This window comes from Giraffa tippelskirchi, chromosome 2 (assembly GCF_054371585.1).
Source record: "Giraffa tippelskirchi isolate mGirTip1 chromosome 2, T2T-mGirTip1v1.2.pri, whole genome shotgun sequence".
Classification (NCBI taxonomy): Eukaryota; Metazoa; Chordata; class Mammalia; order Artiodactyla; family Giraffidae; genus Giraffa; species Giraffa tippelskirchi.
In genome coordinates, this window is record NC_137276.1 from 191,723,767 (window position 1) to 191,749,277 (window position 25,511).

Here is a 25,511-nt window from a genome sequence, read left to right on the forward strand (position 1 = left end):
GAAATCAACCCTGAATATTCACTGGAAGGACTGATGCTGCAGCTGAAGCTCTAATACTTTTGGCTACCTGATGCAAAGAACTGACTCATTTGAAAAGACCCTGATGTTATGAGAGATTGAAGGCAGGAAGAGAAGGGGAGACAGAGGATGAAATGGTTGGATGGCATCACCGACTCAGTGAACATGAATTTGAGCAGGTCTGGTAGTTGGTGATCGACCGGGAAGCCTGGCGTGCTGCAGTCCATAGGGTCGCAAAGAGTCAGACACAAATGAGTGACTGAACTGATTGACTGACTGAGAGATGTAAGTAAATAGTCTTCTTAGGGGACACATGTGAGGGGAGAACTAAATTAGCTCCTAACTGTCAGACTTTCTAAGGGACTACAGTTCTTTCTTACAACCTCTTTGGAGATCTACTTCTTTCACTCGGAGCAGATATTTGTAGAATTATTGCTTATCTTCATCTGTCACTATGAACTCCTGAAGCTGACCTATTTAAGACTCTTTCTTTTTCATTAAAATAATGTTTAGCACATTAATCAAGTTATATATTTATTATCAGGTTAATGCATTGGTTCTTCTATATTTCAACCTGTTAGGGAATTCTGTTCATTGGCCCATTTTCCCCTTAAATATTGCTGCCTTGTCTCTTTTCAGTTTTGCTGATTCATACTATATTCTACAGAACTTCAAACAGCCATATTTGTCTCATAAAAACCAAAGAATCCTAAATCATTGTTTACTTTATTTTTAAGTAAGTATGATTTCTTGAACTCAGTTTCATTGAGTATATAGCCAATGAAGTACAAAGAGCTTAGAATTTTATAATACGCTTTGGATCACCATTATAATTCTGTCCATATCAGCATCATCTTAGGCCACTAAGAAGAGAGAGTAGACACATACATTTGCCAAAGTTGCTTTACATTCTCTAGGCAGATGGACTCATAAATGGTTTTGAATTGGCAAAAATATTAGGAGCTGATGGTGTATTTTCAAACAAGTCAATAAAGTACTTTTTTTGGCAAGTACTGTTATTAATGCCTGAGTTTGTACACTTAGTTCTATCAACAAACTTTCTAAGAATTAAAATGTGAAAACATATTAGATCTCATAGGAGACAGAAATCTGAATGGTATATTGAGACATAATCACTTCTCTCTAGGAGTTTTCACTAAAATACTAGTGAAAGAAAAATAATAACAAGAAAAATAAAAAATAAACTCCCTTGAAACAATAATTATAATACAAGGCAAGTGTCATAAAGGGTATAAATCATATATAGATCACTGATTTTTCTCTTAAAAAGTTAACAGAGATAAGTAATTAGAGAGCCAAAACTTTAGAAGTTTCACAATATAGTAGACATGTAGATATATATTATTTTAACATTAGCTCTTGTATACATGCAAAGATAATTCTTCCTTTTTGTGCACTTAATATTTCAGATTTAAAATGTCAGACTGTTGAGAATGTAAATTGGGATATCCATTATAGAGAAGGGAAGTGGGAGGGAGTTTCAAGAGGGAGGGGACATATGTATACTCATGGCTGATTCATGCTGATATTTGGTAGAAACCAACACAATTCTGTAAAGAAATAATCCTTCAATTAAAAATAAATTTAAAATTAAAAATAAAAGAATGAAGTAAATCCATTCGCAGCAACATGAATGGACCTAGAGGTCATTAAATTAAGTGAGACAAAGACAAAATTCCTATGATATCACGAATGGAATCTTAAAAAATGATATAAATGGACTATTTAGAAAACAGAAACACACACATATACAGAAAACACACTTATGGTTACCAAAGGGGAAAGGTAGGGTGGGGGGATATATTAGGATTTTTGGGATTAAAATATATACACAACTATATATAAAATAGATAATCAATAGGCTCTGCTGTATAGTACAGGGACCTCTACTCAATATAGCAACATATTCAGGAAAGAATTTGAAAAAGAATAGACACATGCATATGTATAACTGAAACACTTTGCTGTACACTTGAAACTAACAACATTGTAAATAAACTATATTCCAATATAAAATAAAAATTAAAAAAATAATTTAAAATGTCAGGAATATTAGCTATTGCATTTCTTTGATATTTTGGTTTAAAAATTAATTTATTAGTTCTTTAATTATAGTCATAGTTAATTTTTTTCTTTCTTCATATTTATATATTTTGATTGTGTGTGTGTCTGACTCCTTGCAACCCATGAACTGTAGCCTTTCAGGCTCCTCTGTCCATGTAATTTTCCAGGCAAGAATACCGGAGTGGGTTGCAATTTCCTTTTCCAAAGGATCTTTCTGACCCAGGCATCAACTAGGCAAATATATCTTTACAAATCTTGACTATATTAAAAAATACATTATTTAACTCATATTTATTTTGTGCAACCTCTAATCACAGAATTATTGTCACTTCTTTTTACTGCAAAGCCTTATGGCTTAGCTGGTAAAGAATCTGCCTACAGTCTTGGAGACCTGGGTTTGATCCCTGAGTTGGGAAGATCCCCTGGAGGTGGGAAAAGATAACCACTCCAGTATTCTGGCCTGGAGAATTCTGTGGGCTGTACAGGAGTCACAAAGAGTCGGGCATGACCGAGCAACTTTCCTTCCACAGCAATATTCTGAGTGGAGATTCACTGCAATTTCAAAGTCTATAAAATCTAAAATACAGGTTTTGAGATTAGTCCTAGAAAGAAAAAATGTCCTTTTAAAGTCAATTTGCTAACTCACTGACCTATCTCTGGACGCTTTCCAGTAATAGATAATTAACAACATTATATAAATACTGCATATATTTAAACTTTCATTTAAAATAAAGAGCAATAAGATAGTTTTCCTTGAGTCTGAGGTATAGGAAAAAACAGCATTATAGAAACTACCTACTTCCTTTCACATAGTATATATGTAAAAATCTCGAAAAAGTTGATACAGAATTTTATAATTCAACTTCACACTCAATCATTATAATGGATTGTTAGCAGCTTGATTTTTTAAAATTTGCATAAAATGGAACCATGACATTTTCTAAATAATTATTTTGCATTCTTTAGAACCATTACATTTCAAAAATATTTTTGAGAAGCCAGATGTTTTTCACTGATATTAAAAAAAATAAAACTAAACATACAGACTTTTTAATATATTTAATTCTGGTGTCTAAAAGACAAACTCTCATAGAAAAATAATCTTTCTACTTAAAAAAAGTTACTAATGAACATTTTGTTTTCCTAGAAACTTTTCCAACCTGGCACCTATGGAGCTGCAGCATGTACATCCAGAGGAGAAGTAACATCAGGGTCTGGTGAGGCGGCCTCTTCAGTGCTTTCTCGAACTTTCCCCCCTTTTAGCAGTGTTGAAAATAGGTCTGGAAAAGCATAGGAAAGCTATATCAAATTTTCCTTACGAGGTTTGCTCTGTACTGTTTTAGCAACTTTGCATAGTGAAGGTGTTCTATGGTATGACTTTACATATTCATTTTCACTAATGAGTCTTCCTATGTAAAATTAACAATATCTTCAGATAAAAAAAATTATATCACAGTAACTGAAATCAAGTTATATTTGAAAATATAAAATTGTTTCTAAGGAAAGCTGAAATATTTAGAATGAAATCCTTTATACAAAATGAAATATGATGCTTCAAGAAAATCTAAATTTGATATACTATCTTTATAAGTTGTATTTCAAAGATATTTAAAAATTGTATGCTCTTATACAGTCTTCAGTTCAGTTCAGCCACTCAGTTGTGAATGACTCTTTGCGATCCAATGTACCGCAGCACGCCAGGCCTCCCTGTCCATCGCCAACTCCTGAAGTCTACCCAAACTCATGCCCATTGAGTCGGTGATGCCATCCAACCATCTCATCCTCTGTCGTCTCCTACTCCTCCTGCCTTCAATACTTCCCAACAACAGTCTTTTCAAATGAGTCAGCTCTTCGCATCAGGTGGCCAAAGTATTGGAGTTTCAGCTTCCACATCAGTCCTTCCAATGAACACCCAGGACTGATTTCCTTTAGGATGGACTGGTTGGAACCCCTTGCAGTCCAAGGGACTCTCAAGAGTTTTCTCCAACACCACAGTTCAAAAGCATCAATTCTTTGGTGTTCAGCTTTCTTTATAGTCCAACTCTCACATCCATACATGACCACTGGAAAAACCATAGCCTTGATTCGACGGACCTTTATTGACAAAGTAATGTCTCCGCTTTTTAATATCCTGTCTAGGTTGGTCATAACTTTCCCTCAAAGGAGTAAGTGTCTTTTAATTTCATGGCTGCAATCACCATCTGCAGTGATTTTGGAGCCCAGAAAAATAGTGTTAGCCACTGTTTCCACTGTTCCCCCATCCATTTGCCATGAAGTGATGGGACTAGATCCCATGATCTAAGTTTTCTGAATGTTGAGCTTTAAGCCAACTTTTTCACTCTCCTCTTTCACTTTCATCAAGAGGCTCTTTAGTTCCTCTTCACTTTCTGCCATAAGGGTGGTGTCATCTGCATATCTGAGGTTATTGGTATTTCTCCCAGCAATCTTGATTTCAGCTTGTGCTTCCTCTAGCCCAATGTTTCTCATGATATACTCTGCATATAAGTTAAATAAGTAGGGTGACAATATACAGGCTTGCTGTACTCCTTTTCCTATTTGGAACCAGTCTGTTGTTCCATGTCCAGTTCTAACTGTTGCTTCCTGACCTAAATAACAGGTTTCTCAAGAGGCAGGTCAGGTGGTCTGGTATTCCTATCTGTTTCAGAATCTTCCACAGTTTATTGTGATCCACACAGTCAAAGGCTTTGGCATAGTCAATAAAGCAGAAATAGATGTTTTTCTGGAACTCTCTTGCTTTTTCGATGATCCAGCGGATGTTGGCAATATGATCTCTGGTTCCTCTGCCTTTTCTAAATCCAGCTTGAACAACTGGAAGTTCATGGTTCACGTATTACTGAAGCCTGGCTTGGAGAATTTTGAGCATTACTCTACTAGCGTGTGAGATGAGTGCAATTGTGCGGTAGTTTGCGCATTCTTTGGCATTGACTTTCTTTGGAATTGGGATGAAAACTGACCTTTTCCAGTCCTGTGGCCACTGCTGAATTTTCCAGATTTGCTGACATATTGAGTGCAGCACTTTGACAGCATCATCTTTCAGGATTTGAAATAGCTCAACTGGAATTCCATCACCTCCACTAGCTTTGTTCGTAGTGATACTTCCTAAGGTCCACTTGACTTCACATTCCAGGATATCTGGCTCTAGGTGAGTGATCACACCATTGTGATTATCTGGGTAACGAAGATCTTTTTTGTTTAGTTCTTCTGTGTATTCCTGCCACCTCTTCTTAATATCTTCTGCTTCTGTTAGGTCCATACGATTTCTTTCCTTTATTGTGCCCATCTTTGCCTGAAGTGTTCCCTTGGTATCTCTAATTTTCTTGAAGTGATCTCTAGTCATTCCTATTCTATTGTTTCCCTCTATTTCTTTGCATTGATCACTGAGGAAGGCTTTCTTATCTCTCCTTGCTATTCTTTGGAACTTGGCATTCAAATGGGTGTATCTCTCCTTTTTTCCATTGCTTTTTGCTTCTCTTTTCACAGCTATTTGTAAGGCCTCCTCAGACAGCTATTTTGCTTATACAGTCTAGGAAATATTAAATGATCATTTAATAAGGATAAGTTACTTCCATGTGTAATACATGGATTGTGTGTGTGTTAGTCGCTCAGTCATGTCCGACGCTTTGTGATCCCATGGACTGTAGCCCTTCCAGGTTCTTTCGTTCATGGGGTTTTCCAGGCAAGACTGCTGGAGTGGGTTGCCATTTTCTTCTCCATATACATGGAATAGTTTTACAATTATATGTTATATATAAAATATTAAGTATGTGTTCGCCAAAATGAAAATATCACTGACTATACTAACTTGAATTAAAAAAAAAAGAATGCATGATGGCAGGAATACATCACCCTTACTTTGTTCAAATGATCAGTGTAATTAGTTAAAACATAAAAAGTATTTTTTATTTGATTATTCCCCAATATTGACTATCTGACATGTAGTAAAACTACTGATAATTTAGTTACAGCTATTTTCTAAAATCCATAACAATTTTAACATGAGTATTGCCTTCTGGTTTAGTGAAAATGAATATAGTAAAAATATGTAAAAGAAGAGAGTTTGCTAAAACAGTAACCACTAATCTAAATGCTCTTTCAGTTTTCTGCCTCTTTTAGACTTGTATAAAGCTTGGGTAGACATTAGGGAATCAATATTATTCAAATTCCAGTATAATAACTGAAAGTGATAAACTGTAAATGGTTTCACCATTATTCACAGTGCTAGCATATTAAAAACAAATAATAAAGAAGACTCTTTCATAATCCTAGGAGAAAAAATAATATTTAAGGCTATTATATTTGACCAACATTTTCTAACTCATGTTTTAATATTTAGGATTGACAATCGATTAGAAAAAGACATTTGAACCATGTGATCCCATTATGGTATCTAAATACTTATTTCAGTCACATTTGCCTTCCTAATTGCCTCTTCTTAAGTGAATAACTTTAAACTTCACTAATATTTGAAAACATTGTAAAGTAATATAAATATTAATTATATAATAATTTTCATAAAAATTTCTATACCCTCTTATCATATGCCATGACACAGTTAGACTACAATTATAGTTACTCAATATGTAGCTCGCTTAACAAAACACAAAATCAGTAGAAATATCTATCTGCTTGATATATTTTTTCTTTTGATTATTTTAGAAATCTGTATTTGGTTATTTCAAAGCCACAGTTAAAAATTAATAAGTATGCTGAAAAATTATTTTTAAAAATCAAATGATCACTTTTGAAAATGAGAATTTACAACTAAGATTAGAAAACCAAAATGTTTTAATATAATTCCTTTAATAATAATGGCAGAATAAGATAAACCCAAATTAATCTTTAAACTCTAAAAACAATGTTTGTTTATCTGAAGACTCAAGTTGAATGAAAGGAAAATATTATAGAAATTAATACTGACCCCATTACATTTAAATTAAAAATCAAAATAGCCTATTCAGTCAGAGTGAAGTATGCTATTTACAATCAGTGTTCTTTGTGGTTTAAATGTGTGGAAATTTACTTCCCCCAATGAGAAGAAAAACTCATTAAAACAGGAAAATATACTTTATAATTTGAATGGGAAACTCTATTAGTAACATTGTAGTGTGAACAATACAATATTGTGGGCAAGAAACCTATGGATTAATGACAGAATATTATAAGGAGAGATGTTCATGATACTGTAGATGTTTAAACAAAATAATTTAATAATTAACAATCACAAAACCTGTTGGATTACAAGTTTGCACAGAGACAAATGAAGTCCTTCCAACTTATTTAAAAAAATAAATAGTTCATAAGAGTTCATAAAAGATTAAATGTTAAACATATCAATATATTTCTAATTTGAAGAGGTCAAAGTCAATACACTAGTAACCTGAAAATCAATGTGATTCTCATAAATTTTTGGCCAATGGGTTGCTAACTTTGTAGCAAGCCAAATTCAAAAGATTGAAAAGAATGCTTTGCGAAAGAAAAAATAAATACATAAAAACAATAGAAGCAGGGAAAAGTTTGTTGCTGGGTACAAGGACACACCAAGAGAAACCTTCCCAAAGTTATGACAGATAAACTAGGTGTATTATACAGGTGAAATTAGTGAAAACTTAATTTTCCATGATTTAGTAATTAAATATGGGGTTCACAAATCACAGATGCTGTAACAGGAGAAAAACTGCAAATCTTTTTCTCACTGGAAGATTATACAATAAATAGCTAGACATGACACACACATGTACTAGCTGATGTTAGAAACTTTTTTTTTTATTAAATAAATTTATTTATTTTAGTTGGGGGCATTTTTTAAGTGTTAAGTACCAAATTGTTTTAGGCAATTTAAGGCAGTATCTTATAAGAGATGGAATATATATTGCATCTTAAAGGAAAGGAGGTGAAAATTTCAAAGCACACTGGATCCTCAAATACAAAGACAAGTAGAGAAATGAAACGAGAATGATAGCAAGCACATGAACACTATTAATTATAAACATTATTATAGAATAAAAGAAAGATTAATACAACTAGTTGGTTACTGAAGAGTTTTAACATTGCCAGGTGTGTGTCTAGTCATTTTAGTGGGCAAAAGAGAATTAATTTAAGACAACTGTTAGGGTTCCATGGAGGGACTGAGGCCAACCTGAATTTAGGAGTGCCACACCAAACAATTCTCCACAGCAGCAGGTAGAAATGAGAAAACTACAATCACCAAAAAGGACTCCTTGGTAAAATAAATTTTGGAAAATCAAATTTAAATGTTTTGTGTATTTGTATTGCTTACTTCTCTAATTTAAAAAAATTTTTTTTCAGTCTTTAAAAATCTTTTAATTTAGGACTACCTAACAACAGTGGTATATGCTCTATGTCCCATTTTCAGTGAAACCATTATGGGGCATCTCTCTCCAGTATACACTCTAAATAACAATGGCCTATGATTTAAATGTGGCAATGGGAAAGGCTTCGATTAAAAAATGGTAAAGGTTTCTGCTGAGTTGCTACTGCAAATACTTGAAATCACTCAGTAATTTCAGAATCTGACTGAACACAGTTCATTTTTCACTTACTTTTTAAAATTGTTTTAATTAGATAATTGCTTTACAGTGTTGTATTGGTTTCTGCTGTACAATGTAAATAAGCCATAAGGATACATATATCACCTTCCTCTTGAGCCTCCCTCCCACCCTGCTGCTGCTGCTGCTAAGTCACTTCAGTCGTGTCCGACTCTGTGTGACCCCATACATTGCAGCCCACCAGGCTCCCCCGTCCCTGGGATTCTCCAGGCAAGAACACTGGAGTGGGTTGCCATTTCCTTCTCCACCCTCCCACCCTAGTTAAAGTTTAATAATGGGTAAGAGTAAGAGATGATTAAAGTGCTTGCTAGTTCTGAAATGCCTTCAGGGGTACACAGAACTAGTCCTTAAGTCTTGGGCATAAAAGGGCACTAATCCATCTTCTCTCTCATTCCCATTAGAAGACTTCTGATAGGGTACTGCAATACTCCTGGAACCCTGGGACTTTTCTACTCTGAACATTCCATCCTAGAGTGATGACTCCAGTGCACTCGCAATGAACTAACTGCTTTTCTGACCTAAAATGAAGTGAAATAATTGTTCTAAGAATTAAACTTCATTTGATTATACAGCATGGTATTAAATATATTGAGAAATGCCCCCTTCAAAAAGAAATTAAAGTATACTCTACATACAATATTGGCAGAAGGTGAAAGTAACATAAAACCATGATAGGATGGCAACTAAGAGAATGAGGAACACCTTGAAAGCACAGCCTCACAGAGTCACAAAATATATCTTTAAAGATAAATAAAGTTTCATAGCCCTATGGTTTAAATATTACCATGAGGTATTAGTTCTTTTAAAAGATTGTTGAAAAAACTATTCTGGGATATTTTCAGCTTCTGATAAGGGTAAAAGTGCTTATGTTGGACTGTCTTCAGTTAAAAGAATAAACTCTAGAAATGATGGACAATAAGTGAACTGGAAGGAACTTTAGGGAGGTAGAAACTAAAGGAGTTAAACTAAGATCTTTGAAACAAAAGTATCACACTGGTGAAGGTCACACTTTACACACTTCATACACACTGAAGGCACAACTCGGTCTATAATACAGGGAATGGGGTGGCTGGAAGGGAATAGAAATAGCTCAAGCTGAAATATGCAGTTTTACTGATCCCTTCCCCTGTCTCTACCCAACACCCAGCCACCACACAGCCTCCTACACACAAACACACACCTGCACTGAGGAATCAGAAGTTGGATTTTTGGATTTTGGATGAGCTGGAAATTGGGGGTGGGGTGTAGCTGTATAGAGACAGAGAAGGAGGATTCCAAAAACTGCATATATTCACCCCTCAGATCTCAGCTAACTCAAACTGCTCTTGTTCTGGGCAAAACTAAAAGCGACTCTGAGGAAAAGAGCTGAAAGCCTGAAAGAGCTCAGTAGATATTTTAGCAGCTGCCCACATCAAAGGAAGTAAGTTTGTAGCTCAAGTCCCAACAAATTCAGAGGCTTTGTAAGCATCCTAGCTTTCCAGTAAATTACCAGAAAAGCCATGAGTTTGGAATAAAGACCTTGTTTCCAGACTAAGGGCAGACTTAGGGATTGTCTCCACAATGAAGTACAGAATCATGAGAGGCTAAAATAGCCCTGGCACAGTTCAGTTCAGTTCTGTTCAGTCGCTCAGTCGTGTCTGACTCTTTGTGACCCCATGAACCACAGCACACCAGGCCTCCCTGTCCATCACCAACTCCCGGAGTCTACCCAAACCCATGTTCATCGAGTCAGTGATGCCATCCAGCCATCTCATCCTCTGTTGTCCCCTTTTCCTCCTGCCCCTAATCCTTCATCAGGGTCTTTTCCAATGAGTCAATTCTTCGCATGAGGTGGCCAAAGTTTTGGAGTTTCAGCTTCAACATCATTCCTTCCAATGTACACCCAGGACTGATCTCCTTGCAGTCCAAGGGGCTCTCAAGAGTCTTCTCCAACACCACAGTTCAAAAGCATCAATTCTTTTTTTTAATCATTATTAAGCCTTATGATGGAGTTTACGCTGTTGGCTGTAGAATCTTATTTTGCAAAAGTTCTTTTCTTGAAAGTATCACTTGCATAAATTCTGCTAACTGCCTAAAGGAAACCAAATTAGCAGACAAGAATGTGTTTGTGCTGAGTGTGTATATGGCTGTACGAATGTGTGTATGTTTAAGTGATGAAAGGAAAATGCCATAATATTCTGGCATTTGTACAAACAGTAGTAAGTAAATGGCAACCCACTCCAGTATTCTTGCCTGGAGAACCCCATGGACAGAAGAGCTTGGCACACTACAGTCCATGGGGTTTCAAAGAGTTGGACATGACTGAGTGACTAACACACAGTAAGTAAAATAATTTTTATGTAAGAAATCTTAAACTTGTTTTCTACATTAAAATAATGCATCACCTCAACTCCAGAGCTTTTTTCATCAGTTATTTTTCATAATTTTTTTTTGCCATAAAATAACATAGAAATAAAGCTATTTCTTACAAATAATGACAACTGTTGTCTGGTCATTTCCTGTTCTGCATAAGATGATCATCACAGTACTTTTTTACAGTAGTCCAAAACAGAAACAAGCATCTACACTCTCCCCTGTCTGACTCCTCAATCCACAGCTAGATGGTCATTTCACATATTTAACTTTCCTCCAATTTCAATCTGAAATTTATAGTCATACACTTGCTCTGTATCCCTATAATTTCATACCAAATTCCTTTTTAAAATGTCATATACCCTAAGCTGCCTCTACTTTCAATGATCTGCGACCTGATCCTGATTCATTTCTGTTCAGAAGTGGGACCTTCTTGCCAGCTGCTAATAAAACTATAGCATTACAAGAGAATTCTGTTATGACATGACTAATTTCATCTGGAGAAATTTGAAAACAGAAGTAGATGTAGGAGAATCCTAAGAAGCTAGATGTCTGTCTGTGGCAGGGAGCACATTCTGAAAGTATAAAAAATACACTGATTTTTTTAAGTAAACATATTTAGCTAAAGAAATACAATAATAGATGAGAAAATAAAGGTCTGCAGCTTTGGAGACTTGAAGTTAAAATGATTAAATATGTCTTTAGTAGAAGGGATTCCCTAGTTACTTAGATGGTAAAGAAACTACCTGCAATGCGAGAGATCCACGTTCAATTCCTGGGTGGGGAATATTCCCTGCAGAAGGGAATGGCTAACCACTCCAGTATTCTTACCTGGAGAATTCCACAGACAGAGGAGCTTGGTGGTCTACAGTGGGGTGGCAAAGAGTTGGACAGGACTGAGCAACTAACATACTTTAGTATAAGAGAGATATACTGAAGGTTGATCATATTGAACATTCATCATTTTTTGTCTTTATCTATAATTAATGTGACTTAAGTAATGTGAAAAATGTTAAATACTAGAAGAAAAGTTCTCTCTTTATAAGCTTTTGATAATAATAAAAAGCAAAAGGTATTCTGTATAACTAAACTGTATTCGCTAACAGTTGCTAAGCTATTTTGTTTCAAAAATTTTCTCCCCAAATAGAAAAAAACAAAACAAAACAGGAGGATATAAAGTTGGATGAGCTGCATCACTTAAATTTAATAACAATTACCATATTTTTCAACATTTTAACTTTTCAAAATAATATAACACTTTAATTATAGCTACTCCTTGAAAAATAGTTTCCTATCTAATCATGATATCACTATCATATCTATTAAAACTGAAAGTAATTCTTAATATTTAATACTCTTTAATATTCCTTAATTCCTTAATATTTAATATAGTCCTTTTTCAGATTTACTTTTGTATCCAATCAAGGTCTATGGCTCACATTTGGCTCTCTGTTTTCAACCTGAATAATTCTTTCCCCTAAATATTTCATCTAGTGACTTTAATATTCTTTGACAGTCTTTTCTGAATTAATTATTCCATTAAGTTTTGAAAAATGGTGATTTTATAATTATATCATTTCTTCTTCATTTAGTAGGAGGAATTTTTTCTATAATGAAAAACTGTCCCTCATGAACTAAAGCCATCTGGTTACCCAGAAACAGATCTCCTACCGGAAAATGAATATAAATGCTTAATTTTTTTCTTTAATTACAAATAATCTAAGTAAGGATTTGGTATAACAGCTATCATCAAATATAAGGCTCTGTTTTATGCTTTCTGTATCTCTCTCCCTCTTTCTCATAACAAGGTAACCTGAAGGATATTAATATATTTAAATATGTCCATCAAGTTCTAAATGATACTCAAATTTTCATAATCTTGGCCAACAGAAGCTTCATCAAACTGGCTTATATGTTATCACAAATATACACAGAGTGCATTAAAAGCTATGACTTTTAATGAATTTCAAAATCATTTCTGAAATTTATTTAGCACTCTTTAGTTATTCTAATTTAAGAGCTATATAAATACATTCGGAGATTAACCATTACCAATTTATGACAATCATGAATATTTTAACAACCTACACTAGGATAAAAATATAAAAGTGTATGATTTAAAAACTGGTATGCTTTATTTTCATATATTTTTAAAATTTTTAATAAATTTAACCAAACATAATAAATGTATTTGAAAAAGTAATATAAGAAATGCAAAAAGTAAACAATGATTTACATAGTTAATTTATATGTTCCTGTATTTATGCATGATATGAAAAAAAAGTACTTGCTAATTTTCAAATATCACATGATTTTAGCACCTTTAGAAAGTAACATGCTCTTATTGTAGTGCTAATCATAAAGAAAATTTAAATCACATATAAAAATATCTCAGTAAGAGTTTTTATTATGTATATTTTCTTAACTGTTCTCCTGGATAAAGTTCTATGTATAATCCTTAGTCTTAAAGTAAAACACAATTAGTCTAAACAAAGACAGTACTATTGGCTATCTGCATTAGAGTTAAGTCCTTTCCCTTATACAGGTAATTAATGGCCTTAAAGAATTCTGGGCAGAAGCTGGCTTGAAGTTAATGTCTTTTTGCAACCCATAAAATTTTTATTACATAAAATTTCCTCTTAAAATCTACATAAACCTGTAACTCAAAAACACTATGCAAAAATGAAACAAATATATATAAATTTTAATTATTTCAATTTTCATTGGAGAGAACAAAAATTTTATTAAGCTGAAGCTATTCCATGGACTTATTTTTACAAATGGGGGTGAGGTACGTCCCCAAAACGCAAAACAACACAAGCATCTTAATTTTATATAGAATGTATTATAGACACACATGCACATAATCAGTCAAGTGGGCCTTAGGAAGCACTGCTATCAGTAAACCAGGTAAATGCGATGGAATTCCAGTAGAGCTATTTAAAAACCTAAATGGCGATGCTATCAAAGTGCTGCACTCAATATTTCAGCAAATCTAGAAGACCCAGCAGAGGCCACAGGAGTGGAAAATTCCTAATTATTCAGTTATCCCAATTCCCAAGAATTATAGTACTCAAGAAGTTCAAACCACAAGACAATTGGACTTATCTCCCATGCTAGTAAGGTCATGCACAAAATCTTGCATGCTAGGCTTCAGCATTACGTGAACCAAGAACTTCCAGGCGTCCAAGCTGGTTTCAGAAAAGGCAGAGGAACAAGAATCAAATCGCCAACATTCGCTGGATTATGGAGAAAGCAAGGGAATCCCAGAAAAATGTCTACCTCTGTTTCATCAACTACACTAAAGTCTTTGATTGTGTGGATCATAACAAACTGTGGAAAACTCTTAAATAGATGGAAATATCAGACCATCTTACTTGTCTCCTGAGAAACCTGTATGCAGGTCAAGAAGCAACAGTTAGGACCTGTATGGAACAACTGACTGGTTCAGGATTGAGAAAGGAGTACAACAAGACTGTTTGTTGTCCTTCTGTTTGTTTAAGTTACTGGCTGAGCACATCATGAGAAACGCTGGGCTGGATGAGTTACAAGCTAGAATAAAGACTGGCGGGAGAAACATCAACAACCTCAGTTATGTGGAGGATATCACTCTGATGGTAGAAAGTGAAGAGGAACTAAGGAAGTTCTTGATGGGGGTGAAGGGGGAGAATGAAAAAGCCGGCTTAAAATTAATACTTAAAAAAAATAAGATCATGGCATCTGGCCTCCTCACTTCATGGCAAATGGATGGGGAAAAGGTGGAAGTGTGACAGATTTCCTGTTCTTGGGCTCTAAAATCAAGGCAGATGGTGACTGCAGCCATGAAATCAGAAGACAACTGCTTCTTGGAAGGAAAGCTATGACAAATCTAGACAGTGTGTTGAAAGGCAAAGACATCACTTTGCCAACTAAGGTCCATATAGTCAAGGCTATGGTCTTTCCAGTGGTCATGTACAGTTGTGAGAGCTGGACTGTAAAGAAAGCAGAGTGCTGAAGAATTGATGCCTTTGAACTGTGGTGCTGGAGAAGACTCTTGAGTGTCCCTTGGAAAGGAAGGAGATCAAATCAGTCAATCTTAAAGGAAATCAACCCTGAATAATCATTGGAAGGACTAATGCTGAAGCTGAAGCTCCAGTATTTTGGTCACCTGATGAGAACAGCCAACTCATTGGAAAAGTCTCTGATGCTGGAAAAGACTGAGGCCAGAAGGAGAAGAGAGCATCAAAGGATGAAATGGCTCAGTGGCATCACCAGTCCAATGGACATGAACTTGGGCAAACTCAGGGAGATGGTGAGGGACAGGGGAGCCTGATATGCTACAGTCCATGGGGTCGTGAAGAGTTGGACACGACTGGGCAACTGAACAACAACAATAAATATATACAACTATAAAGAAAACTATATGGGAAGTCCTCTCTAAAGGTTTCTTGAATAATGAAATTGAAAAAAAAAAATGCTGTATGCTAACACAAGGATAGCTTATTTAAATGGAAACATGTTTACAGGTTTGTTTGTTTGTTTTTGTAAATGGTACATAATTAACCAAGAGAAATTTGACACTAGGCTTTAAAAGCTCCCAAAAAGCAGATCTTAACACTACATAGACATTCAGTAACATACTGTGAATCAAATAAATAAAGGCATATTTTCATTGTGTTTAATGTTTTCTGCTACATTCTCTACACTGTAATGTAATGACAGGAGATTTTGCTAATTTATCTAATAGGTAGATGAGAATTTTTAATTTAATTCTTTGCACTTTTCCCATCAGTTGATTTGGTTTTATTTTAAAGTGTCAAAACCTTTTGTTGTAGAAGACATGTCAATATGATGAAGAAAATACACACTACCACAAATTATTTTGGTAAGTTTTTAAAATACTTTTCACTAGCAATCATTTATTGTGATGAGAGAACATAATAAAATCAACTGTTGCTTTTTCCCTTGTTTCTTAATTTGTAATGCAAGTATTTTGATAGAGCTTAGGCTATTTTTGCCTATTTGAGAAAAATGTGTTCTGTTATTTTACTTCCTTATGATTTTAGCTTTTATACATGCTACAATTTAATTAAAAATAGTTTTTTAATGACTACTTGAATCAAATGGCAGAGGAATTGGCAAAGGAGAACTTCACAAATTACAGAGGTACACTCAGAAATGTATTATGATTTGATGTAGGCCCTTTATTCTTCTATGAAGCAGGATAATCCTTGGAAAAAACAATTTGGAAAATAAGGAAAAAATATCCACACTCTACTTATTAGCATGAAGAGCTTGAAGCAACACAATTTGTCAAGTGAAGAAATATTAAGAAAATTATTATTAGAGATGGACACAAATTTCTACTTTGGCCAAAGGCATAACATTTTAGATCTAGGAAACTTTAAATAGTATCCAATACCTAAAAGTTATTATAGTCAATTATAATCCTTGTCTCAGTAGACTGAAAAAAAGATAGTTTCTCTTATTGAAATAGGCATATATAAAAATTTTTCCCTAAAGCTAAATTAAATGAAGTGCCTAGATGAGTTTTTTTTTCAGCAAGAAAAAACATTCCTTTGTAGATAATATAATGTATTTTTATGAATTTCTGTGAAATCTATTATACTGTCACAAACTTTAATTCCTCCTAACATTTCTTTTATTATGTATTTTATTTGAGCTGTGTAAATTTACTCCTTGCTTTCAAATCTGAATCTAGGAGAGTTTTTCATTCCAAAAAAGATTCTCTAGTTTTGAAGTTCATTATACTCCCTCATACTTTCCCTAGTTTTCACATTAGTATTCTAATTTACTAATTATTTACTACTGTTATTAATATAAAAATACAACATATTCTTAAGCCTTGCAAAAAGTATGCATTTTTTCAATTAGACACTTACTAAAAACAACTATATCCTACTGTTGCCCATATCTTATTTATGAATAATGTAGTATAATGAACAAGGGATAACTTAGATTTGGTTTTATGTTAACTATAAAATTTACCTGCATATATTAAGAAAATGTGATATGCATATTTTATTAAAGTAGTGTTTCTTGTTTAATTTACTTTAAGAACTAATTTAAGAATATATTAAATTCATTAAGTAGTGTTATAGAAAAGAAACCCTTATGTCCCCATAGAAACCTGTTTATTAATCAAAAAATTAAGTACATAAGAATGTGACATAAATAATGAAGCAAAACTCACATTATGCTTTCAAATCACTACAATTAGTTTTTGGTTACTCCTCAATTATAAGCTGGAATCAAAACATTTTTCAACACAAATAAGTAAATATTACTAAGTACTAAATACTACTAAAGACTCTCCAGTATTCTTGCCTGGAGAATCCCATAAACAGAGGAGCCTGGCAGACTACTGTCCATAAGGTCACACAGAGTCAGACACAACTGAAGCAACTTAGCAGGCACATTTGACCATATAACTAGAATAATGACTAGTAAAACAAATTGAGGTAAATCAATCTCTGAAAATACTAAATAATTTTGAAAGTGTTATTTCATAAAATCAAGACAATTTCTGCTTATCCCTATAAAATGATCAATCATTTTTTTAAAAGAATTTTAAATAGTTAACTGTCTACCATGGTATAGACAGCATAACATATAATAGTTTCAGTGATATAATACTAAGCAATTTAAAAGTTTTATATCCATAAACATTTTTTTCAGTATGGTATAGCAGAAATTGTATCATTTGGTCATTTGCTTCATAAGCTTAAACATTAAACTTCTGAATGGGAACCTGAACAAAATGCTCTGTACCAAATCCCTTTGAGAAGAGTTGCTACAACAAATTTGGATTAAGTTATTTCTAGACTCTGTAAATATAACTAAATCATCTGATTAAAAAAAAAAATTAGAGTGATATCTTCCTCCACTTTTATACATACTCCAAACCCATGTTAGAGAAGTAAAATATATATTTATCTTCACTAAAAGAAGATTAAAGCCAAATAAATTTACCTAAAATGTTAAAACACAATTTCAAAAAAAAAATCATAAACTCAAGTCCCAGAATAAAAAATTGTAAATAAAATTATTTTTAATGCATTCCCCATTCATTTCACTGTTTATTGCATGCTACCTTCCATCACTGAAACATGAAGACATTCTAGCAATCAGGCAGTATCTTCATATATTAACTATTACTGACAGTATAATTTCTCATAATTTATTAGAGCACAACTTTTGAAATCTTAAAGCTAAGGGTTTAAAGGTATACTTCTTCATGTTTTCATAACATTAGGCTACAGAAATTTATTATGAAAAATTTAAATGTGATTTTACCAAGTTGTAAGAGTAGAGTATAAGTTGCTTTATGCCTTCAAAATGTATTTTAACCTTCAGCATATTTATAAATTTAGTAGCAATTATTTATCCATAAATCATAAGTTTTGGTGCTCCAGTCTCTATGCACTGAAAATATTTTGAAAATATTAACCATGATTGTGCCATAGGAAGACTAGTGGGTCTTGACTGTAGAGACTGGGGACAGAGGGCAAGTGAGAGATATGGAGAGAGAGGAAGGGAGAGAGAATAGGGAGAACAGAAGACAGAAAAAAAGTATAGGAAATAGTAAGGATACATGTCATTTCTATGATTTTCTAAATATGATTTGTGTGTGTACAATATAAAAATTATTCTATTTATGCAGAAAATTTTCTTGGGCTCCAAAATCACTGTAGATGGTGACTGCAGCCATGAAATGGATAAGAAAGCTGTGGTACATATACACAATGGAATATTACTCAGACATTAAAAAGAATACATTTGAATCAGTTCTAATGAGGTGAATGAAACTGGAGCCTATTATACAGAGTGAAGTAAGCCAGAAAGAAAAACATCAATACAGTATACTAACACATAATGATGGAATTTAGAAAGATGGTAATGATAACCCTATATGCGAGACAGCAAAAGAGACACAGATGTATAGAACAGTCCTTTGGACTCTGTGGGAGAGGGCGACGGTAGGATATTTGGGAGAATGGCATTGAAACATGTATATTATCATATGTGAAACGGATCGCCAGTCCAGGTTCAATGCATGGGACAGGGTGCTCGGGGCTGGTGCACTGGGATGACCCAGAGGGATGGGATGGGGAGGGAGGTAGGAGAGGGTTCAGGATGGGCAACACATGTACACCCATGGCTGATTCATGTCAATGTATGGCAAAACCATTACAATACTGTAAAGTAATTAGCCTCCAATTAAAATGAATAAATTTATAAAATAAATACATAAATAAAAATATCAAATCTGCTTGATAAAAAAAAAAAACAAAAAACAATGTCCCTCCATACTGCTGTCCATATCAGTTGTACCAGTTTACATTTCCATGAACAGGGTAGGAGGGTTCCCCTCTCTTCATACAGTCTCCATCATTTATTGTTAGGGGATTTTTTGATGAGAGTCATTATGGCTGGTGTGAGGTGATATTTCATTGTAGTTCTGATTTGCATTTTTCTAATAACTAGTCATGTTGAACATCTCTTCATGTGTCTCTTGGCCATCTGCATGTTTTCTTTGGAGAAATGTTTATTTTGGTCTTCTGTTCCTTTGTTGATCAGGTTGTTTGTTTTGATGCCTTTAAGCATCATGAGTTTTTTGGAAATTTCAGAGACTAATCCCTTGTTGGTCACATCATTAGCAAATATTTTCTCTCAATCTGTGGGTTGTCTTTTTGTTTATTGTTTCCTTTGCTGTGCAAAAGCTTCTGAGTTTAAGTAAGTCCCATTTATTTTTTGTTTTTATTTTCATTATTCTGGAAAAAAATATAAAGTAAAATATCAAAAAATATTGCTATGATTTACATCAGAGAGTGTTCTGCCTGTTTTACTCTAGGAGTTATATAGTGTCCGATTTCATATGCAGGTCTTTAATCTATTTTGTGCTGATTCTTATGAATGGTATGAAAGAATGATCTAATTTCATTTTTTATTTACATATAGCTGTCGAGTTTTTCCCAGAACCATTTGCTGAAGAGACTGTCTCTCCAACCACTGTGAACTTCTAGAACACAAGTTTAAATACATGTACATCATTCTTTCAGTTCACTTCAGTCATTTAGGCATGTCCAACTCATTGCAAACCCATGGACTGCAGTACGCCAGGCTTCCCTGTCCATCACCAACTCCCAGAGTTTACCCAAACTCATGTCCATTGAGTCGGTGATGCCATCCAACCATCTCATCCTCTGTCGTCCCCTTTTCCTCCTGCCTTCAATACTTCCCGACAACAGTCTTTTCAAATGAGTCAGCTCTTCGCATGAGGTGGCCAAAGTATTGGAGTTTCAGCTTCCACATCAGTCCTTCCAATGAACACCCAGGACTGGTCTCCTTTAGGATGGATTGGTTAGATCTCCTTGCAGTCCAAGGGACTCTCAAGAGTCTTCTCCAACACCACAGTTCAAAAGCATCAATTCTTCAGCACTCAGCTTTCTTTATAGTCCAACTCTCACATCCATACACGGCCACTAGAAACACCATAGCCTTGACTAGACGGACCTTTGTTGGCAAAGTAATGTTTCTGCTTTTTAGTATGCTGTCTAGGTTGGTCATAACTTTCCTGCCAAGAAGCATCTTTTAATTTCATAGCTGCAGTCACCATATGCAGTGATTCTGGAGCCCCAAAAATTAAAGTCAGCCACTGTTTCCACTGTTTCCCCATCTATTTGCCATGAAGTGATGGGACCAGATCCAACAATCTTTGTTTTCTGAATGCTGATCTTTAAGCCAACTTTTTCACTCTCTTCTTTCACTTTCATTAAGAGGCTCTTTAGTTCTTCTTCACTTTCTGCCATAAGGGTGGTGTCATCTGCATATCTGAGACATATATTTAAAACTATATTGAAATACATAGTATCTCTAATATCTAATTTTTACTGCTGCTGCTGCTGCTAAGTCGCTTCAGTTGTGTCCGACTCTGTGTGACCCCATAGATGACAACCCTCCAGGCTCCTCTGTCCCTGGGATTCTCCAGGCAAGAATACTGGAGTGGGTTGCCATTTCCTTCTACAATGCATACATGCATGCTAAGTCGCTTCAGCCATGTCCGACTCTGTGCGACCCTGCGGACAGACAGCAGCCCACCAGGCTCCTCTGCCCACGGGATTCTCCAGGCAAGAATACTGGAGTGGGTTGCCATTTCCTTCTCCAAGGTCTGCATTTCACCACTTACATCACTAATGTCCCACAAGACTATACACACCCAAACAATGGTGGTTTCTTCTATTTCCCAATCTCTTTTTCTCACCTACAACACAAGGTCCAAAGAGTACATATTTTATAGGGTTCTTTGTTTTGAATTAAATAAAATTAATGTATTTAAGTGCTAAGGACACATCAAGCACAGTAGGTATGTGCTATCACTATTACTATTACTACTAGTACAGCAACTGCTACCATCACCAATATCATGTGAGGGCTATGGAAGTATAAAGGTAAGAACATGTACTGAAGTGAGATGCACTTTAATTTGTACTTGACTCCTGAAAGAGAAATGCTGGTATTATCTAAGATATTTTCTTATACTTTACAAGCTTCACCTTTCTTATCTATAAAATAAATAGTAATAAATGACAGAATTTTTGTGAAAATTAAACTTAAAAATATAAGTAGCTGCTGCTGCTGCTAAGTCGTTTCTGTCGTATCCGACTCTGTGCGACCCCATAGATGACAGCCCACCAGGCGCCTCTGTCCCTGGGATTCTCCAGGCAAGAATACTAGAGTGGGTTGCCATTTCCTTCTCCATTACATGCATGCATGCTAAGTCGTTTCAGTCGTGTCCAACTCTGTGCGACCCTATGGACAGTAGCCCACTAGGCTCCTCTGTCCACAGGATTCTCTAGGCAAGAATAGAGTAGTAGGCAAACAGTAGCTGTTCATGGAATTTCTCCCTCTCATCATCTCCCATTCAACCTACATCTAACCATTCCTATGCGTTATAGAGTTACTGCATAGCTTCCACAAGGAAACAATGGTTTTCTTTGAACATAGATGAACTGGATTAGCCAAAATCACTCTACATACCACTTACAAAAACTAAACATCCTATTAAAATTCAAATTTATATAATTAATACACATGAAGAAAGGAATGCATAATTTAAAATAAGAAAAAATAAAACAAGTATTCAAATATATGTGGCATTTCTCTTATGTTAACTCTTAGCTGCCATGGGTCACCTTTTAACTTATTTTCCTTTAGAATAGATATCTTATTTTTTCACAGTGCTTTTAGTTTTAAAAAGCCAATGTTTTGGGAATCCCCTGGTGATCCAAAGTTTAGGACTCCATGCTCTTATTGCCAAGGGCCTGGGTTCAATCCCTGGTCAGGAAATTAGGATTCCAAAAGCCACACAGTGTGGTCAAAAAACAACAAAAGCCAATGCCTTCACATGCCTATAATTTTAGAAACTTTCAGAGTCCACTCATAGTACCAATGTTTAATATTTAAACACTACTGACAAAAATATTTGAAGTATCTATCTAAAGTTTTTTTCTTCTTTAACAATGGTTTTTTTCACTAATTTGAATATGTAATTTTGTTAAATTGAAAGGTTTTTTTTTTTTTTAACCTCATAACTTTCTCCAAATGTCACACACAAAAAATTAGGTTACCTTCTTCAACATTCTTTTACTTTCTATTTCAAAAGGAGCGTGTGAAAAAAAATCAAACTAGGTAACTTTGCTCTGGAATATACATATATCTTCGTTTTCCCAGGCAAACAAGAAGATTCCCTCAACTTTCTTTTCTTTCTAGTTAACATATTTCATTCTTTGGTAAGAGTTTCTCTAGTAAACTCTGCCATGTTTTCATTTCGTTGTGCCAAAGATCATGAAGTAGTTTCTTCATACACTGCATAAAATTGACTGTGTCGGGTTTTCCGGAACTCTTATTCTTTCAAAACCATGAACTATAATTTTAAGAGCTAAAATTAAATTTTTTCATAAATTTTTCAATGTAATATTCAGTTTGGAAGCCAGAATTATAAGTAGATCTTTCTGAATTTAGATACCTTTATCAGAACATGTGTGACTGCTGATCATAACTGGAATATTTTTTTAAAAACATGACTGCTAACAGGATCTAAAATCATATTTACTTTTCTAGTTAAAAACATTTTATCTTTACATAACTTAATATCTTCCTAGATGCAAAAGCACTCATCATTTATTGAGAAAATTAAGTAGATTTTTATGAATAGAAAAATCATAGCTATTTCCAGTTCATCAATTTCTTCTAATCTTTTAGGATAATTTGTTAACAAATTACTAGTCACAAGTCTGTAATTATACTTTAGAAGGAGGCCTGCTCTGGCAATTCTTTCTTTCTGTACTGGCATAAAAAAACCATTTGAAAGCTGATATTTAACTTTGGAAATACAAGAAATCCATAAAGGGTAGAACTTTTCCTTTAAGTTGTAATAATGTACCACAATAGCTACAAATTAATATTGCTGAGTGTATTCTACAATATACCTTGCTTTAACCATAGCCATTAATTCTTAAAATATTAATATTTCTTCTTCACACAAAATCACTTATATTCCTGAGTTTGTATCATAATATTTAGGAAAGGGAATTCCTCAATTACTATTTGTTAACAACAGTCAGGGAGATAAGAATGAGGGGAGAAAAAGGTTAAAATCAATACTGACTTTTAGTTATCTTTAGCTAAATTATGTTAATCTTGAAAACTATTTTATTACTGACAATTTGCCCTCTATAGAGCATTCATTCAATACACACTTACTGAGCATCTACTATATAGAAGACACTGACGTTGATGTTGAGGACACAGCAATAAATCAGACACTTTGATCTCTACTATTTTACAGATTATGATCCAGGAGGAGAATCAGACACTGAGCATTTAACCTTACAATTTTTATAAATATAGCATGCACTCTAAAGATGAAGTGTAAAGTGCTAAAGGGGGGATATGATCAGGTTTGGAAAATTAGGGAATTCTTTCCGAAAAATAAATAAATATATAAAGTGAACAATACATAGTTAGATGGAGCAGGGTCTGCAGCCACTGTGTGAATTGGGCTCCCTCGTTCTCTTAGAATAAAATTCACATTCTTAAATATGGCAGACACAAGGCCTTTCGAAACTCCTCTTGGATACTTCTCTAGTTTCATCTTATACTGCTTTTCCCTTTCTCAAAATCCACGCTGGTAGCATATTCAATCATGTTTCCTTTCTTTAAACCACTGTGTTCTCTCTCTTTGTGATTATGTCTGAAAAACTTTTGTCTTTCTACATTTTATCTGGCAAAGACCTACACAACCTTCAGGTCTCCAATTAGATGCTGCTTCTCCTAAGCAGCTTTCCATAATCTCTGTGATTGCAGTAGGTGCTTCCTTACTATTTCATACCACCTGGTATTTTTATACCAATATGAGAATTTCCTGTTTACTTTTCTCTATCTCCCACTAGGCTATACATTTCATGAAGACAAATCTGCTGTGTTCACTGTTGACTGGCATTAGGTTCCTGATTTACCCAAAAGGCTCATTCCAATAATTTTATTCACTTCAACATGACAGGATTCTCTTTTAGGGCAAAAACGTATAGCATTATAGAAGGGTTAAACTATGTATATTTAATGACTGAATGAAGGGGACAAGGAAAACAATGTAAAAAGAGAGAGAAGATTAATACCACTGACAGTAATGGTGAAGTTGAAAAGAACAGAAAGTTTTAGAAACTGAATCTTAATTTAATTGTATTTCATTTATATATACTTCATCCCTATCTAAACTTTTTAACATTTATTTAGGATAACTATATTTTTATATTTCTTGTGTTCTGGTTCCTAGGCATCTAAGCTGAGATATCCTAAACTCAGTAGAGGAAAGGTAATAGAAGGTAGAAAAACAAATGACTTTAGAAGAAATGCTATTAGATGAAATAATGTGAAAAAGACATTTAAACCTATACAATAAAACAAGCAGACTAATAAAAACAAAAACTGTCCTATCTTTAACAGCAAACTTAAGTTATGCTAGAGCCAATGAATACCAGCTTACAGATTCATTTAAATGATATACTGAGAGCATTTTTCTTATTATGGTTTGGTTTTTTTAAATTAAAAACATTTAAAACATATAAAAAGTTATGATTAATAATATCAAGCAACAAGAATTTTCTCAGCATTACCTCTGAACAAATGTTAAACTCTGATTTTATTAATTCTGTATCTTTTGCTTCAAAAAAAATAAATTTTTACAAATACCACTAAAGGTCACATTCTCTGTTCTCTTCCATGAGTATGCGCAAAGGAAACTGCTATCTTAGACTTAATATACACTTTTTATATTTTACTACATATATCCATATTTTTGTATTAAAATAAGTGTTCTTAAGAAGTTAAAGCCCTCACATATAAAAAAAATGACCATATGTTTTCATTAAAGTAAGATTAACTAGAAAAAGCATAAAATGGGGCTTT

General features: G+C 34.1%; 1 protein-coding gene across 7 annotated transcripts in view; it reads right to left on the reverse strand.

Moving 5' to 3' along the window:
• The window catches only part of EPHA6 (EPH receptor A6), a 946,574-nt gene that overhangs the window by 805,422 nt on the left and 115,641 nt on the right, over positions 1-25,511 (reverse strand). The window contains exon 1 of one of the 7 annotated variants that reach the window (XM_081572576.1): positions 3,264-3,383. The exons of the other annotated variants lie outside the window; for them this stretch is intronic. Coding sequence (XP_081428702.1) covers positions 3,264-3,311 — 48 coding nt within the window. The 5' untranslated portion in view covers positions 3,312-3,383. Of the gene's footprint in view, positions 1-3,263; positions 3,384-25,511 lie in introns of those variants that run through there. 7 annotated transcript variants of the gene reach the window in all.